General features: G+C 45.2%; 2 protein-coding genes and 1 non-coding gene across 9 annotated transcripts; 1 reads left to right on the top strand and 2 right to left on the bottom strand.

The window, feature by feature from the left end:
• Window positions 1–251: 251 nt before the first annotated feature.
• On the bottom strand, window positions 252–9362 carry ankrd16 (ankyrin repeat domain 16). Of its 2 annotated transcripts, XM_041072184.2 has the most exons (9): window positions 9306–9362; window positions 9024–9060; window positions 8579–8934; window positions 7856–8076; window positions 7740–7782; window positions 7453–7561; window positions 7214–7375; window positions 850–928; window positions 252–581 (listed from the first exon to the last, which is right to left on the bottom strand). In XM_041072184.2, exons 3-9 carry the CDS (start codon window positions 8914–8916, stop codon window positions 412–414), a joined length of 1122 nt encoding a protein of 373 aa, XP_040928118.1. In that variant the 5' UTR covers window positions 8917–8934; window positions 9024–9060; window positions 9306–9362; the 3' UTR covers window positions 252–411. The 2 variants fall into 2 exon arrangements, with proteins under 2 accessions (XP_040928118.1, XP_029017745.1); XM_029161912.3 differs by lacking the exons at window positions 9024–9060; window positions 9306–9362 and having other exon boundaries at window positions 8579–9013.
• On the bottom strand, window positions 8413–8500 carry trnay-gua (transfer RNA tyrosine (anticodon GUA)). Its single transcript is given in 2 exon segments — window positions 8413–8448; window positions 8464–8500. It is a non-coding gene; the product is annotated as a tRNA-Tyr (tRNA).
• glt8d2 (glycosyltransferase 8 domain containing 2) lies at window positions 8530–16447 on the top strand. Of its 6 annotated transcripts, none has more exons than XM_055511496.1 (10): window positions 8530–8625; window positions 10941–10984; window positions 11196–11282; window positions 11356–11560; window positions 11654–11771; window positions 12215–12299; window positions 12365–12477; window positions 12636–12802; window positions 13202–13314; window positions 13414–16447. In XM_055511496.1, the coding sequence occupies exons 2-10, from the start codon at window positions 10966–10968 to the stop codon at window positions 13590–13592; spliced, it is 1086 nt and encodes a 361-aa protein (XP_055367471.1). In that variant the 5' UTR covers window positions 8530–8625; window positions 10941–10965; the 3' UTR covers window positions 13593–16447. The 6 variants fall into 6 exon arrangements, with proteins under 6 accessions (XP_055367471.1, XP_029019671.1, XP_055367472.1 ...); XM_055511497.1 differs by lacking the exon at window positions 8530–8625 and adding an exon at window positions 9620–9703; XM_029163838.3 differs by lacking the exon at window positions 10941–10984 and having other exon boundaries at window positions 8535–8625.
• The last annotated feature ends 241 nt before the right edge of the window (window positions 16448–16688 follow it).

The raw sequence follows: 16688 nt of genomic DNA, 5'->3' as shown, positions 1-16688 counted from the left end.
ATTGACAAGTAATAGTAGTAGTAATACTAAGTAGATGTAGTTATAATGAATATTTTTGACTACAGTTACTGAACATTCTGTTAACAGCTACCCTGTCAACATATTGTTATTGTTCACAGAAATTAAATTATTTTAAAGCATATACACACACAACAAGAAGCAGTTTGGCTCATTGTCTCATTGTCAGAACCAGTGATCCAGTGGATTGTGGCAAGTATCAAAACATAATAAACGGAAATCTATAGAAATACTAATATTATTAGGTGTCAATATTTATTTAATACATCTGTATGCAGAGTATTTAAATAACCACATCAGTCAAAAGAGCTGCCAGGGGCGTCGGCAAACAATATTGTCCAGGTGAAGCCTGGGCCTTTGGTTTTTCACAATAATTAACACATTCTACACGGTCTAATCTGACGAGGTATCTGATAGGCCACATTTAAACACTTGCAGCACATCTGGTTTCTTTGCAAGCTGCTGTGCTGTAGTGCCCGATGCATCTTCTGAGTCTTCGAGTCCGAGCTGCAGAAGCACCTTGGCTGCTTCCTTGTGCTGCCCAATGCAAGCCATGTGGAGAGCTGAAAATGCAGGGAATATTAACACACTGTTTTTTTCATCTGGCTGACAAGGCATGTATGAGTCAGATGTATACGTATATGTGCTGTAGCTCTGGGATATAGTTAGGCAACTACCAAAGAGGTTTGACGCACCCCTGGTTTGTGTCTGTGTCATCAGAGGCATGCAGATGAGTGCTCTAGCTCAAAACTGGGTTTATTCACACAGTGCAGTAACACAATTCTGGAAGAATACATTCTGGGGACACCAAAAGAGGAGGTATTTGCTTACCAGTCCTTCCTTTTCTATCCCTAATGTGAAGATTTGCTCCCAAGTCTAGCAGTGATTTTATAGTGGATGTGTGGCCCTCCTGGAAAGAGAGAGTAAATTTCAATAGTATAATTGGATTTGTGCCGTCTACCTCTTTTTTTAGATGATTTAGATGATAGATTTAGAGGGTGGTCTTTAAACATACACGGTGTTGAAGGTTGATAGTAAATATAAATAATCTAAGCTTCAGTACATTACTGACAAATATATATATATATATATATATATATATATATATATATATATAGCTCACTGGATTTGTATACGGGTGGTCCCCGGTCCGAATCCCCGTTAGGGCAAATAAGCATCCAGTGTGGGTCCTTGGGCAAGACCCTTCAAGCTACCGCCTACCTCATATCATGAGAGACAATGAACCACATGAGATACCGGCTCAGACGTCGCCCGGTCTAACAAGGTCTGCGTCAGGTGTTGGGGAACCAGAGCACCTTGACGAGAAATGGGCTACTGGAACAAGAAAGAAATGGCTAAGATGCGAGAACAGAGAACTGTTGGAATGCTACTACTCAAGTAACCCTAGTCAGAGGGGTTACATGAATAGAATGTGTGGCGAATGGGAACGGAGAAACCCACATTCAAGACTGACTGCGAAGCAACTAGTAGCTCAGTGTTCCAACATCCACAAACGGCAACTGCTATCACAACTTGAGATTGAAGAGATACAACACAAATGCTACGGCAAGGGGGAGCCAGGACGCCAGGTCAGAGGGGAGGTTTCACCATCTCCCCAACCGGAAATTGGGTACGAAGCCCCAATAAGCACAGATACGCTGAGCGAGGCAGCGACTGACCTGAAAGATAAGATCATGGCGAGATTAAACAGGCAACCCCGAACCCCACTACAACGGCTAAGTGAAGTACCATCAGAAAGTCTCATGGAAGATGTGAATGCAGCATTGAGAGTGATCCCTACCACAACAATCACAGAAACCAATGAGCTGATATACGCTTCAGCATCAGTGATCCTAGAGGTGCTTGGTTATAAGAGCAACCATGGGAGCCATGAGAAACAATACCCACCATGGAAACGAAGGTTGGAGGCAAAAATCAAGGCAGCTCGGAGGGAAGTGAGCCAAATGACAGAGGCCCAGAGAGGTGCAATGAAAAGACCGATGCCCAAGAGGTACAGCCAGATGCCCATACCTGAAGCACTCGAAACTGCCAAGCAAAGGCTACAAGCCTTGGCCAGCCGCCTAAAGAGATACACCAGAGATAACGAAGCCAGACGAATAAACCGGCTGTTCGCAACACAACCTGCGAAAGTGTACTCTCAATGGCAGGGTAATAACAGCAGAGCAGACCCACCAAGGCTGGAAACTGAACAGTACTGGAAAGGGATATGGGAGAGGGAGGCATCACACAACAGTAATGCACTGTGGCTGGTGGATCTGAGGGAAGACCACAGCAACCTCCCTGAACAGTATCCAGGGACAGTGGCAGACATCCAACAAAGAGTCTCAGGTATGAAAAACTGGACAGCACCTGGCCCTGACATGATCCACACCTACTGGCTAAAGAAGCTCACTGCAACCCATGAGCGCCTGGCAGCACAAATGAACCAGCTGCTAAGGGTTCGGACTCACCCTGAATGGCTAACCGAAGGGCGAACGATCCTGATAATGAAGGATCCCTCAAAGGGTACAGTCCCATCCAACTACCGGCCAATAACCTGTCTCTCCACAACATGGAAGCTCATGTCAGGCATCATCGCAGCTAAGATAAGTGGGCACATGAGTCAATACATGAGCGAAGCACAGAAGGGCATTGGTAAGGATACCAGAGGAGCCAAACACCAACTCCTGGTAGACAGAACAGTCGCCCCCGACTGCAGAGTGCAACACACCAACCTGTGCACAGCCTGGATCGACGACAAGAAAGCCTATGACTCAATGCCACACACATGGATCACCGAATGCTTGGAGCTGTACAACATCAACAGAACTCTAAGGGCCTTCATTGCAAACTCGATGAGGTTGTGGAGAACCACCCTTGAAGCCAATGGGAAGCCACTTGCCCAAGTATCCATCAAATGTGGCATATACCAAGGAGATGCACTGTCCCCACTGCTGTTCTGCATAGGTCTGAACCCCCTCAGCCAAATAATAAACAAGACTGGCTATGGATACCGACTCCGGAACGGGGCCACCATAAGTCACCTCCTCTACATGGATGACATCAAGCTGTACGCCAAGAGTGAGCGAGACATCGACTCGCTGATCCACACCACCAGGATCTACAGCTCGGACATCGGGATGTCATTCGGACTCGAGAAATGTGGGAGGATGGTGACAAAGAGAGGCAAGGTAATCCACACAGAAGGGGTCTCACTCCCAGAAGGAACAATAGCAGACATTGAGGACAATTACAAGTACCTTGGAATACCACAGGCAAACGGCAACCTTGAACAGGCAACAAGGAATGTGGCAACAGCCAAATACCTCCAACGAGTAAGGCAAGTCCTAAGAAGCCAGCTCAATGGCAAGAACAAATCCCGGGCAATAAACAGCTACGCTCTGCCAGTGATCAGATACCCTGCGGGAATAATAAGGTGGCCAAAGGAAGAGATACAGACCACAGATGTTAAGACACGAAAGCTCCTCACCATGCATGGAGGGTTCCAGCACCCTGAGACTGTACGCTAGCCGCAAGGAAGGAGGCCGAGGACTAGTGAGCGTGAGAGCCACTATCCAGGATGAAACATCCAAGATCCATAAGTACATCAAGGATAAGGCCCCGACAGATGACGTGCTGAGTGAATGTCTCAGGCAGTGGGGAACAGAGGATGAGATGCTGGAAGAGGAACCATCATGGGAGGACAAGCCCTTGCACGGGATGTACCACCAGAACATAACTGAAGTGGCTGATCTCAACAAATCCTACCAATGGCTTGAAAGGGCTGGGCTGAAGGACAGCACAGAGGCACTCATCCTGGCTGCACAGGAGCAGGCCCTGAGCACCAGAGCCATAGAGGCCCAGATCTACCTCATATATATATATATATATATATATATATATATATATATATATATATATATATATATATATATATATATATGGGAAAGGGAGGCATCACACAACAGTGATGCACAGTGGCTGGTGGATCTGAGGGAAGACCACAGCAACCTCCCTGAACAGAATCCAGTGACTATCACAGTGGCAGACATCCAACATAGAGTCTTAGGTATGAAAAACTGGACAGCACCTGGCCCTGACATGATCCACACCTACTGGCTAAAGAAGCTCACTGCAATCCATGAGCGCCTGGCAGCACAAATGAACCAGCTGCTAAGGGATGGGACTCACCCTGAATGGCTAACCGAAGGGCGAACGATCCTGATAATGAAGGATCCCTCAAAGGGCACAGTCCCATCCAACTACCGGCCAATAACCTGTCTCTCCACAACATGGAAGCTCATGTCAGGCATCATCGCAGCTAAGATAAGTGGGCACATGAGTCAATACATGAGCGAAGCACAGAAGGGCATTGGTAAGGATACCAGAGGAGCCAAACACCAACTCCTGGTAGACAGAACAGTCGCCCAAGACTGCAGAATGCGACACACCAACCTGTGCACAGCCTGGATCGACTACAAGAAAGCCTATGACTCAATGCCACACACATGGATCACTGAATGCTTGGAGCTGTACAACATCAACAGAACTCTAAGGGCCTTCATTGCAAACTCGATGAGATTGTGGAGAACCACCCTTGAAGCCAATGGGAAGCCACTTGCCCAAGTATCCATCAAATGTGGCATATACCAAGGAGATGCACTGTCCCCACTGCTGTTCTGCATAGGTCTGAACCCCCTCAGCCAAATAATAAACAAGACTGGCTATGGATACCGACTCCGGAACGGGGCCACCATAAGTCACCTCCTCTACATGGATGACATCAAGCTGTACGCCAAGAGTGAGCGCGACATCGACTCGCTGATCCACACCACCAGGATCTACAGCTCGGACATCGGGATGTCATTCGGGCTCGAGAAATGTGGGAGGATGGTGACAAAGAGAGGCAAGGTAATCCACACAGAAGGGGTCTCACTCCCAGAAGGAACAATAGCAGACATTGAGGACAATTACAAGTACCTTGGAATACCACAGGCAAACGGCAACCTTGAACAGGCAACAAGGAATGCGGCAACAGCCAAATACCTCCAACGAGTAAGGCAAGTCCTAAGAAGCCAGCTCAATGGCAAGAACAAATCCCGGGCAATAAACAGCTACGCTCTGCCAGTGATCAGATACTCTGCGGGAATAATAAGGTGGCCAAAGGAAGAGATACAGACCACAGATGTTAAGACACGAAAGCTCCTCACCATGCATGGAGGGTTCCACCCCAAATCCAGCACCCTGAGACTGTACGCTAGCCGCAAGGAAGGAGGCCGAGGACTAGTGAGCGTGAGAGCCACTATCCAGGATGAAACATCCAAGATCCATAAGTACATCAAGGATAAGGCCCCGACAGATGACGTGCTGAGTGAATGTCTCAGGCAGTGGAGAACAGAGGATGAGATGCTGGAAGAGGGACCATCATGGGAGGACAAGCCCTTGCACGGGATGTACCACCGGAACATAACTGAAGTGGCTGATCTCAACAAATCCTACCAATGGCTTGAAAGGGCTGGGCTGAAGGACAGCACAGAGGCACTCATCCTGGCCGCACAGGAGCAGGCCCTGAGCACCAGAGCCATAGAGGCCCAGATCTACCACACCAGACAAGACCCAAGGTGTAGACTGTGCAAAGAGGCCCCAGAGACGGTCCAGCACATAACTGCAGGGTGTAAGATGCTGGCAGGCAAAGCATACATGGAACGCCATAACCAAGTGGCTGGCATAGTATACAGGAACATCTGCGCGGAGTATGGACTGGAAACCCCAAGGTCAAAGTGGGAAACACCTCCCAAGGTGGTAGAGAACGAGCGAGCCAAGATCCTGTGGGACTTCCAGATCCAGACTGACAGAATGGTAATGGCGAACCAACCAGACATTGTGGTGCCACTGTCCCTGGATACTGTTCAGGGAGGTTGCTGTGGTCTTCCCTCAGATCCACCAGCCACTTTGTGTTGTGTCACACTGTTGTGTGATGCCTCCCTTTCCCATATCCCTTTCCAGTACTGTTCAGTTTCCAGCCTTGGTGGGTCTGCTCTGTTGTTATTACCCTGCCATTGAGAGTACACTTTCGCAGGTTGTGTTGCGAACAGCCGGTTTATTCGTCTGGCTTTGTTGTCTCTGGTGTATCTCTTTAGGCGGCTGGCCAAGGCTTGTAGCCTTTGCTTGGCAGTTTCGAGTGCTTCAGGTATGGGCATCTGGCTGTACCTCTTAGGCATTGGTCTTTTCATTGCACCTCTCTGGGCCTCTGTCATTTGGCTCACTTCCCTCCGAGCTGCCTTGATTTTTGCCTCCAACCTTCGTTTCCATGGTGGGTATTGTTTCTCATGGCTCCCATGGTTGCTCTTATAGCCAAGCACCTCTAGGATCACTGATGCTGAAGCAGATACCAGCTCATTGGTTTCTGTGATTGTTGTGGTAGGGATCGCTCTCAATGCTGCATTCACATCTTCCATGAGACTTTCTGATGGTACTTCACTTAGCCGTTGTAGTGGGGTTCGGGGTTGCCTGTTCAATCTCGCCATGATCTTATCTTTCAGGCCAGTTGCTGCCTCGCTCAGCGTGTCTGTGCTCATTGGGGCTTCCTACCCAATTTCCGGTTGGGGAGACAGTGAAACCTCCCCTCTGACCTGGCGTCCTGGCTCCCCCTTGCCGTAGCATTTGTGTTGTATCTCGTGAATCTCAAGTTGTGATAGCAGTTGCCGTTTGTGGATGTTGGAACACTGAGCTACTAGTTGCTTCGCAGTCAGCCTTGAATGTGGGTTTCTCCGTTCCCATTCACCGCACATTCTATTCATGTAACCCCTCTGACTGGGGTTACTTGAGTAGTAGCATTCCAACAGAGCCTTGTTCTCGCATCTCAGCCATTTTTTTCTTGTTCCAGTAGCCCACTTCTCGCCAAGGTGCTCTGGTTCCCCAACACCTGACGCAGACCTTGTTAGACCGGGCAACGTCTGAGCCGGTATCTCATGTGGTTCATTGTCTCTCATGATATGAGGCAGGCGGTAGCTTGAAGGGTCTTGCCCAAGGACCCACACATATATATATATATATATTTGTGATTAAGGAACTCTAACTTTAAATTACACTAAAGGCATTATGTATTAAGTGATTGTAATTCTAACATATTTCCCTTATTTTATTGAAAACATGATGTTTTGGTGCTAGTTTCTGAAACAGCCACTGATCTAACCTTTGCTGCATAATGCAGCGCAGTGAGTTGGATGTCAGTGGCTCTCTGGTTCACATCTACACCAAGCTCCTGGACTAGGAATTGCAGTGCCTGATCCTGACCAGTGACAGCGACCTGGTGCACCGACTGAGCCCCGAGTAAGTCGGCTGCTGCAGGAGATGCCTGCAGAACAAACAAGCCATATTGTAAAGATTTAAGATATATGATCTGTAATTTAAGTGATTTAAAGTTCACTCTACCTGGTGCTTCTCTAAAAGCAGTCTGGCTACAGAGATGTGACCATTTCTGACAGCATCCATCAGGGGAGTGACTCCGCAGCTGTCTGTGCTGTCTGGGGTATAGCCACATCTGGAAGAAGGTCATTTAAAGCTGAGGTAAGCCACACAAATATTTAAGATCTGAGCCATCAGCTGTCTGGACACAGGCACCAATTACACACGTAACTACGTTTTTTTCCCTAACTGATATTTGAACATATGTAGGTGGTTTTGGTACACGTATTCCCCATACCAATGTTTATACCTACCTCTCTAGCAAGATCCTAACCACGTCCTCACAGCCGTGCATAGCTGGATGAACAAAGAGTGTAGAATTACAATCAGCCACATTTTATTATCAGAATTTGACATCCCACTGAATCACCTGCAGTGTGCAGAGGCGTTCGGCGTATCTTGCTTTCTGTCCTCCACACGTTCGGCACGACACGAAGCAGGTGCTGTATGACGAGAGGATTACCCTCCCTGCAGGCGATGTGAAACGCATTCCAGCCATCCTTGTTCCTCAGCTCGGGGTCGGCACCATGAAGTAGCAGCTCCTGGATCACGTCGAGGTTTCTCCGAGTGCAGGCCATCATCAGAGGAGTCCTGGGATCACAAAGAGGGAACCTGGCACCTTATTCACACAAGTAAAATCGAAAACTACATTAAAACAGATGATACATATGGATTTTTTTTCTATGCTTCATAGGACACTGTACACAGGTGCTATAAAGTGAGCGTGCTTTTAAAAACAAGTCAACACTATGTAAAAATCGTGTTTACCTGTGGATTTAGACTGATAAACTGTAGGGATGATAAATGTTATACAAAAAAGGCTATATATATTTATTAAATGGTGTAGTTGGGTGAAAATCATAAAAATTGCGTAATACGAAATATGCATATTGACATATAATTGAAGTTCAAGAGTAAAAAGGGTTCTCCTTCGAGCCGGATTCGAACCAGCGACCTAAGGATTTCAGCTTGCAGCCACTACAGTCCTCCGCTCTACCAACTGAGCTATCGAAGGGAACTGACTATACGCACACGAGAGTTTGGTTTTGACGCCTGTAAAAAAACCCTTGCCTAATGCTGACGTCATCCTTACCAGTCCGCCTTCTTCAGGCAGTCCACTTTAGCGCCCACCCGCAGCAGGTAGGCGACACAGTTGTGATGGCCCATAGACGCAGCTTCATGTAGCGGTCTCTTGTAGTCGTTGTTGTATACCTCCACATCCATACCCACACGCCTTAACAGATAATCTACGACGTCCACGTGACCGTGTCTGGCAGCGTAGTGCAGCAACGTGTCCCCTGAGCGACCGAAGTGTTTTGCTCTGGCTGCCTGAAGCGCCGCCGAGCCGCCTAACGTCAGCTGTTTCTCCACAGATCCCAGCTGTCCGTCTTGTGTGAACTTCACCAGTTGTTTTAAACAATTTTCATCCATTCTGAGCAGAAGATCGGCCTGAAAAACATTCACGCAGACATGCTGCTAGGTTGTTTTCCTTTTTTCGGCCTAGTCTCGCAAAAGCAATTGGCCAACCATGAACTTACCCGGTGTTGCGTCCCTGATCCTACAGCGATATAAAAACTGGAAAAATATATTAAAATATATTATTAGGCTATTACTATAATAGAAAACTTATTTTTATTATTAGGATGTGGGTATGCATTATTGTTACACAAAAAAGCCATTAATAGGTTGGGAATAAAAATGATTCCTATTTAAACTACTTTGTCTTGATATTATTAAGTACCTTATTGGTCTTAGATAACTTATTATTATTAATATTTGCATAGACCTGCATGAGAGTGCATTATTTGAATGTGACTTACCAATTTTAACTGTGGACAATCTTTGGCTGTCCTTCTAAGCACCCTGAAACGCTTAGCCCTCTGGGAAAGGTAGTTTCATAACTACATAAGCGTAAAAGAAAAGAAAATATATTTTTTAAAGGTGATTCCACAGGGAACCACTAACAAACGTCTTTGCACACAACAAAATCGAATGATGGTTTTAGGGTGTTTCTGTGTAATTGACTGAGCTAATGCAGTTTCTGTCTAGATGATGAGAGATAATGTGAGAACTCACAACTGGTACACAAAGATCAGTCCCTTCTGGGGGGGAGGTTAAAAAAAGGTGGGAGGGGAGAAAATGGGATTGTCGTTGAGGGTGATTTTCAGTACTCAGGTTTTACAACAAGACTCACCACAATCATCATCTTCTTACTCTCGTGAGTACATTTCAGACTAAATAGGCTTTAGATTTTGCAGATACACATAGATATATTTAGGCATTCTCAGGTATTTGATGCACAGGACATTGACAATTATTTTAATTTTATTCAGAACTATTTGAAAGAAGAGGCTAGATGATGATCCTTTGAAATGCTGCCGGGTTCTAAGTTGAACTACTTTTAGGGTTTACTGATGTTTTGCAGTGGATTGATTTTTATGGTTTAGTTTTGACACCCAACCCCCATCTTACTGCACACACCAGCACTCAGGGAGAAGGAGGGAGAGTCCCGTTTCTATCACTTTGTGTATGTGCACTCATTCTATTGAATCATATAAGTTTACAAAAAAAAACATTTATGTAGACTTATTCCGCAAAATTGAAGAAGTGTCATGAAGCTAATAGAAACACGCAAATCACACTCAGTGGAAGACGAGTGCAAAGACACTGAGAAGATGCCAGAAACGCAAGACGGGACGGGAACAAGCTCGAAGAGTTTGGACTGAATGAGCAGTATGTTCAGATGGAGAAACATTATGTCAGCAGCTCTGCCTTGTGCTCACAGTGTAGCTGAGAATCATTAGTCCCAGATGTGTCTCAGCTGCTCTAAACAGTGACAAGCACTGTGGAAACAAATACACGGCACAAACTGCACGTTCTGTTTCATTCCAGCCTGAGAGAAAGCAGCTTGAGTCAGAGACACGCTGACATACAACACGTGTCAGAAATATAGATTAAGAACTGTCTAATGTCTTGAGGTTTCATCACTTACAATACTCTAAATGCAAAAATGGTGAAATTAATGAAAATAACGTAAATAAAAACTAAGTTTTGGCGTCTCAGGGAGTGTTGTTCCAGTTTTCAAAGCTATAAATGGCTGGCAGGCAACAGATTACTGGATAAATCCCTGGCATCTGGAAAGGAGGAAGTGGCCTCAACTCCTAAAGGAAATGCAGCCACACGTGTCTTCCACATTCGCCCTCAGAATTGAGTGCAGCTCAGAAGAATATTGTTAGTCGCTGAGACTTCGCTCTACAATTTATGCCCCGGAATTGATCGGGAGCAAGAGTGGCAAAACATACATTGAACCCTGCTGATGAAGAGACTAATTGCTGGCATCTTGAAACTTTAACTTCCACTCCAATCATCTTAAAGCCAAGAAAAAAGTCTTTACTTTATCCATAAAGGTTTACTGCTGAATGATTTAATTCCTTTGTGTTTCTCTTTCTTTGTAGATGTTGCTGGAAACTGGCCTAATTTATGGCTCTTCTCAGAAAAAGCAAGTGTAAACAAAGCTTAATACAAACATAATTTGAATGATTTATGGCCTTGTGTAGCCAAAATGCACATCCACCAGGATTCTGTCTGCTCCTGTCTGTACGCCATTAATGTTGCCATGTAGAGAATTGGCAAACGCTACCTTGGATTTATCACATTCGTACTGTATGAAGATCAAATACTGATGAAGTAGTCATTGTCATGTGTTTCAGTTAATCGTGTCCTGCTGGTGCTGCTGGTGCTGATGCTGTGTCTCCTTTTGCGAAGCACGCTGCTCAGAGCCTCGAGTCGGCTCTCAAGTACATTCACATGAGAATCTTTCAGAGTCTGTCTTTTGTCAGCTTGTTATTACCCTCCAATTATTCCTTCCAGTCACACAGAAGGCTTCTGAGAGAACACAAGCTCAAGCTTCAGCAGTGAGAAGCCCAGGCACTGACAACGTGGTGCCTGTCATCATCTGCGCATCAGAGGAGCGTGTGGGTGCAACCATGGCAACCATCAACAGCATCTTCAGCAACACCGACGCCAGTGTTTTCTTTTACATCGTCACACTTCGCGACACTGTCAGACTGATAAGGTTACTGATGGTTTGTAGTTGAAGGGACCCGTGCCATGTATTTCATGACAAATATGTTGTTTACCTAAACTTTAAACAGTTTTTTCATCCCAGGCAGTACATTGAGAAGACCACGCTTAGACACATCAGGTACAAGATACTGGAGTTTAACCCCATGGTTTTACGAGGAAAAGTGAGGCCAGATACATCACGCCCTGATCTGTTACATCCAGTGAGTTTCATCCACACAGAGAAACAAACATTGTACAGATCCTATTTCTGAAAAGAAATCTTTAAAACATATTTTATTGATATTATAGTGACATCTTATTATTTGTATCTGTGTACCTGGCGAAAGTACAAGCACAAGGTGTATTTTGTTTGATTAAACAAACAGACATGGAGGCAAAAAGAGGCTAAAGGGTTCCACCCAGCGTTTCAGATTATTTTGGATAAAAGCAAGTTAAATGGTTAAAGTTAGGCAGCATGGTTTGGTAAGTGAGTAGTTCAAAAATGAAATAAAAAAAATAAGCGACCTTACCTTGGCAAGCCGTTCGGTATCTCATCGGACGGTCGGGCTTTGATTGCATTTTGTTGCTTTCTTTCATAAATGAGCGTTTGCCCTTGTCCGGGTGAAGCTGTTATCGTTTAAACATCTGTGCGTTTGTCTTCTAGCTCAACTTTGTGCGGTTTTACTTGCCTCAGCTCGACATCAGTCATAAGAAGGTCATATACTTAGACGATGACGTCATTGTGCAGGGTACGTGCACTACATATAAAAACAAGGGGTTTATGCTCATATAATCATATTTTCATGCTTTTCAGGAGACATCAAACATCTGTTTCAGACCAAAGTGAAGCAAGGACATGCTGCTGCTTTCGCCACCGACTGTGACCTCCCTTCCACACATGAGATGGTGCACAGCATCGGCATGCAGGTGGATGCGGTTGGTCTGCTCCTTGCAGCAACAGCCCTAAACTTACGGATGCGGTGACGCTTCAAAATCAAATGAATGATTAAGATGACGTAGCAGCACGACTGTAGTGCAGAATGTAACCTGTTATTGTAAATAAACTGGAGCGTTCTCTCCTCTAGACAACCTATATGGGCTTCCTGGACTACAGGAAACAGGAAGTTAAAGACCTGGGCATTGACCCCAGAGACTGCTCCTTCAATCCTGGAGTCTTTGTGGCAGATATTAGTCAGTGGAAGAAACAAAAGATCACCAAGCAGCTAGAGAAATGGATGGAGGAGAATTTCAAGTAAGGCCTTTGTATCAGGAACCTGATCATCCACACGCGGCTTTGACAGCGTACAGTCACATCACAAACTGCCCTAATGAATTCCACACAGCTTATATGAGCCTGTGCTTTCATTTCATTGTTTCATTCTGAGTTGCATGGGGTTTGAGCAAAGTTAATATACAGTGTAGTATATGTAGTGTAATGTTGTATATTTAATTTGCTCATCAGGATCATTAACCCTTTCTCGTTCACTGGGTTTCTATAACAAGGAACGTTCACAGTTCATCACATTCTTACAAAAATGGATTCAAACGACTTATTTATGATGATTAGTCTCTTTTGCTTTTTGCCTTCCGCATAATTTTCACCTTTATTTCTACTTTATCTTTTATTACTACTCTGTTTTCCCTTCACCAGGCAGAACATATACAGCAGTGCCATGGCAGGAGGCGTAGCAACTCCACCCATGCTCATAGTCTTTCATGACAAATACACAACACTGGACCCACTGTGGCACGTCAGACACCTGGGTGAGATCCACATACACAAGTACACATACAGAATTATGTACTGAAAACTGGAACAATGACACTTGAGATATTTAGTAATGTGTGTCTGTGTGTGTCCAGGATGGAGTCCAGATGCTCACTATTCGGAGAGCTTCCTCCAGGAGGCGCATCTGTTGCACTGGAACGGCCCGTTCAAGCCGTGGAACTACCCGGCTGTTCACTCAGACCTGTGGGAGAGGTGGTTTATCCCAGACCCCTCTGGGAAATTTTCCTTGGTGCGGCCTGATAGCGACGGCTGAGGCGCACAGTCAATAAGGCGCCTGAGTTTTTTGAGTTTTTTTTATTTTGTAAAGAAACAGTGAAAAGTTCTGACTTTTAGGTTTGCTTTGTACTAAACACTGTAGCTAACTGCCCTTACACCATCCCTTTTTAAGTCATTCAAGCACTTTCTACATGAATATACTGTATCTAATGAAAAGCAAGTAAAAGAACGTTGCTGTCAAGTTGGTTAGGTTAAAAGAGTTTGCATTCTGTTAGATTGAATAGTCCAACATGAAATAATAGGGTAATTGTGATATTTTGTTGAGTGAATAAGAGAAGAAAATAATTTCTAATGAAGTACAGATACGAGCTTAGGTCCAATGACATATGTAAGTATCCCTTATGGCCGCTAGGGGGCATAATGGCTCTAATATTGCTCTCTAAAAAAAAAAAACTCATCTTGGTCTAATGCAGTCGCATCCTTATGTAACTGCTGCTGTGCCCTTTAAAGGCCCAGTTTGACCTTGTGCGTCTTTAAGCCCCTCCCTCTTGTCCCCCTGACTCTTTTCTCATTGGCCGATTGTGATCTCTGCTTTAGGTTCTTTAGCAAAAACATAGCTGTAGATCCTGCTACATTCCGTCATCCACCAAACAGCCGGATCCCTTGGATACATTCATCACAGTTATGCAAGGAAAAAAACTCAGCACGATGAATAATAAATCCTAATATTGGTTGGAGCATAATGACAAATAGTCTTCAGTCACCAGTGCAAGTTTCTGCCTCAACACATCTTCTAATAATCTCGCATCTGGAAGACAAATGTGTGGGTTGATAATGTGATGCAACAGATGGAGTTAAACTATCAAATAAGCACCAACCAAGAAAGAAATGAGAGTCAAAAATACATTTGCTCAAACGAATCGAGTGCGTTTCGAGTATTCAGATCTTTTATTTTAAAAAAAGTTTTGTTTTGACAGTGAACTTGGTATTGGTTTTTTAATTTTTTGATAGCGTATCAGTTTAATGTTCCTTTATTTTCATTTGCATTATAGATTTTCATGGATTTTTTATGTTTTCATGTTTAATTTTTTCCTGTCAAATCCGACTCCAGACTTTCCTGTTGCTGTGTTTACCATGAGGCGTAGTGGTACTGAAGTTCTGCGTCATGAGCCTCAAGGAACGTAGGGTCAGGAGCACATGTGTATTTTCTTCCACGCATGTGTGTGTTTGTGTTTGTGTGTGTGTGTGTATGTGCGCTACAGTTTAAAGAATGACTCCCCTTCACCCCCTTTGCAACCTGTTAGAGGATATTTGCACATTGAGGATTTGCACTGAGCGCATCAGAGGAGGAGACGTGCACCGTTTTGCGTCATCACAACGTCAGAGTTCCAGTTCAGCTTGTTGTGTTGTTGTTGGGAGTTTGTGCCTCTGCCCCCTTAGACATTCCTTACTCCCTAACCTGTCTTATCTGCCCACCTGTGCTACAGTGTATGCACAGCCACCAACTCCTCATCACCAGATACCTCAGCGTTCCTCGTTTTATCTTATTTCCCTACTTACCTTTCATGCGTGTTGTTATTGGACTTTCAGCTTGTGACTGGACTTTGCCTTCTCCCTGCCACATGGGCAGTCACTCAACTGTTTGGTAACTGGCGATCACTGCCAGCCCCCTGACCTTGCCTAGTGTTTTCCCTACCTGGGTTTCATCACCTTGGCCTTGACTAAGCCTGTTAATCTATGCTCAGTTTGCAAAGTGAGACATGCAGCACCTGGATCTGCCTGGCACATCTGTCAGAATCGTGTTTGTGGACTTCAGCTCAGCCTTCAATACAATCACCCCTGGAATACTCCCCCATAAACTGACCCCGCTCACCGTCCCTGATCCCACATGCCATTGGATCAGGAGCTTTCTGACCGACAGGAGGCAGCAGGTGAGGCTGGGCAGCATCACATCTGGCACCATCAGCACCGGCGCACCACAGGGGTGCGTCCTCTCCCCACTGCTCTTCTCCCTCTGTACCAACGACTGCACCTCAGGAGACCCGTCTGTGAAACTCCTGAAGTATGCAGACGACATGAGCATCACTGGGCTCCTCCAGCACGGTGATGAGTCTGGATGCAGACAGGAGCTGAGCAACTGGTCCAGTGGTGCAGTCAGAACCAGCTGGAGCTCAACACGCTCAAGACTGTGGAGATGACCACTGTCCACTAGGGTCCGCAATCTCTGAAGTGGGCCCCCACATACAGAAAACACTGTCCACAAATAGCCCAGCGGAGGTTGCACTTGCTCAGGAAATCCCACCTGCAGCAGCTGCTGACCATCTTCTACACGGCCATCGTTCAGTCTGTCCTCTGCACCTCCATCACTGTGTGGTTTGGTTCCGTCACCAAGCAGGACAGACACAGACTGCAGCGGGTGGTCCGGTCAGCAGAGAAGATCAGTGGGACTGAGCTTCCATCCATTGAGCACCTGTACCGGTCCAGACTCAGGAAACGGGCTGTCAGCATCACTGACCCCACACACCTGCACACAAACTGTTTAAGCTCCCTCTGGCAGGCGTCACAGAGCCATAGCCACCAGAACCCCCAGAACCAGCAGAACCAATAGAACCAATAGAACCAGTATAACCACCAGAACCCCCAGAACCTCCAAAACCATCAGAACCCCCAGAACCACCAGAACCAGCAGAACCTGCACCATGTCTCACAGACATAAACATAATGTGACACAGCGGGCTGCAGTGTATTTGTTTATTTGTTAAGTTTTTGTAAATAACTATAATTAAAAATGTAGGTAATTAGTTTTTTTGCCACAAAAGGGGACAAAGACAAATTCATAATTCCTTGGTTGTCCAGTGCAAACTTGGCCATTAAAGCTGATTCTGATTCTGAGATATACGTATATGCTGGAAGTCAATGATATCACAATAAAATAGGAAAGAGGGCTCTAGATGCTTTACATACAAAAATTCCAGTCTTGCATATGTCTGATTGACACAACAGCCTTTTTATTCTGTTATGTCTGCCCCAGTTTTTTAAATGTGTTATTGGCTTTTAAATTGAAATTTACAATTCAAATTTATTTTGTTTGTATTTTCAACTGGGTATAAATTATAATTTGCAAGAGATTTTT

This window comes from Betta splendens, chromosome 9, assembly GCF_900634795.4.
Source record: "Betta splendens chromosome 9, fBetSpl5.4, whole genome shotgun sequence".
Classification (NCBI taxonomy): Eukaryota; Metazoa; Chordata; class Actinopteri; order Anabantiformes; family Osphronemidae; genus Betta; species Betta splendens.
This window is presented reverse-complemented; position numbering and strand designations above follow the sequence as displayed.

Excerpts from the sequence above, each read along its gene's own strand:
- ankrd16 (XM_041072184.2), bottom strand. The coding sequence starts at position 8,916 with ATGGATGAAAATTGTTTAAAACAACTGGTGAAGTTCACACAAGACGGA. Across the intron at positions 8,077-8,578 it reads TGCCTGAAGAAGGCGGACTG|GACTCCTCTGATGATGGCCT; the intron begins GTAAGGATGACG and ends TTGTGATCCCAG. Across the intron at positions 7,376-7,452 it reads TGCTTTTAGAGAAGCACCAG|GCATCTCCTGCAGCAGCCGA; the intron begins GTAGAGTGAACT and ends TTTGTTCTGCAG.
- glt8d2 (XM_055511494.1), top strand. The coding sequence starts at position 9,625 with ATGGGATTGTCGTTGAGGGTGATTTTCAGTACTCAGGTTTTACAACAA. Across the intron at positions 9,704-11,195 it reads ATCATCATCTTCTTACTCTC|TTAATCGTGTCCTGCTGGTG; the intron begins GTGAGTACATTT and ends CATGTGTTTCAG. Across the intron at positions 13,315-13,413 it reads GTGGCACGTCAGACACCTGG|GATGGAGTCCAGATGCTCAC; the intron begins GTGAGATCCACA and ends GTGTGTGTCCAG.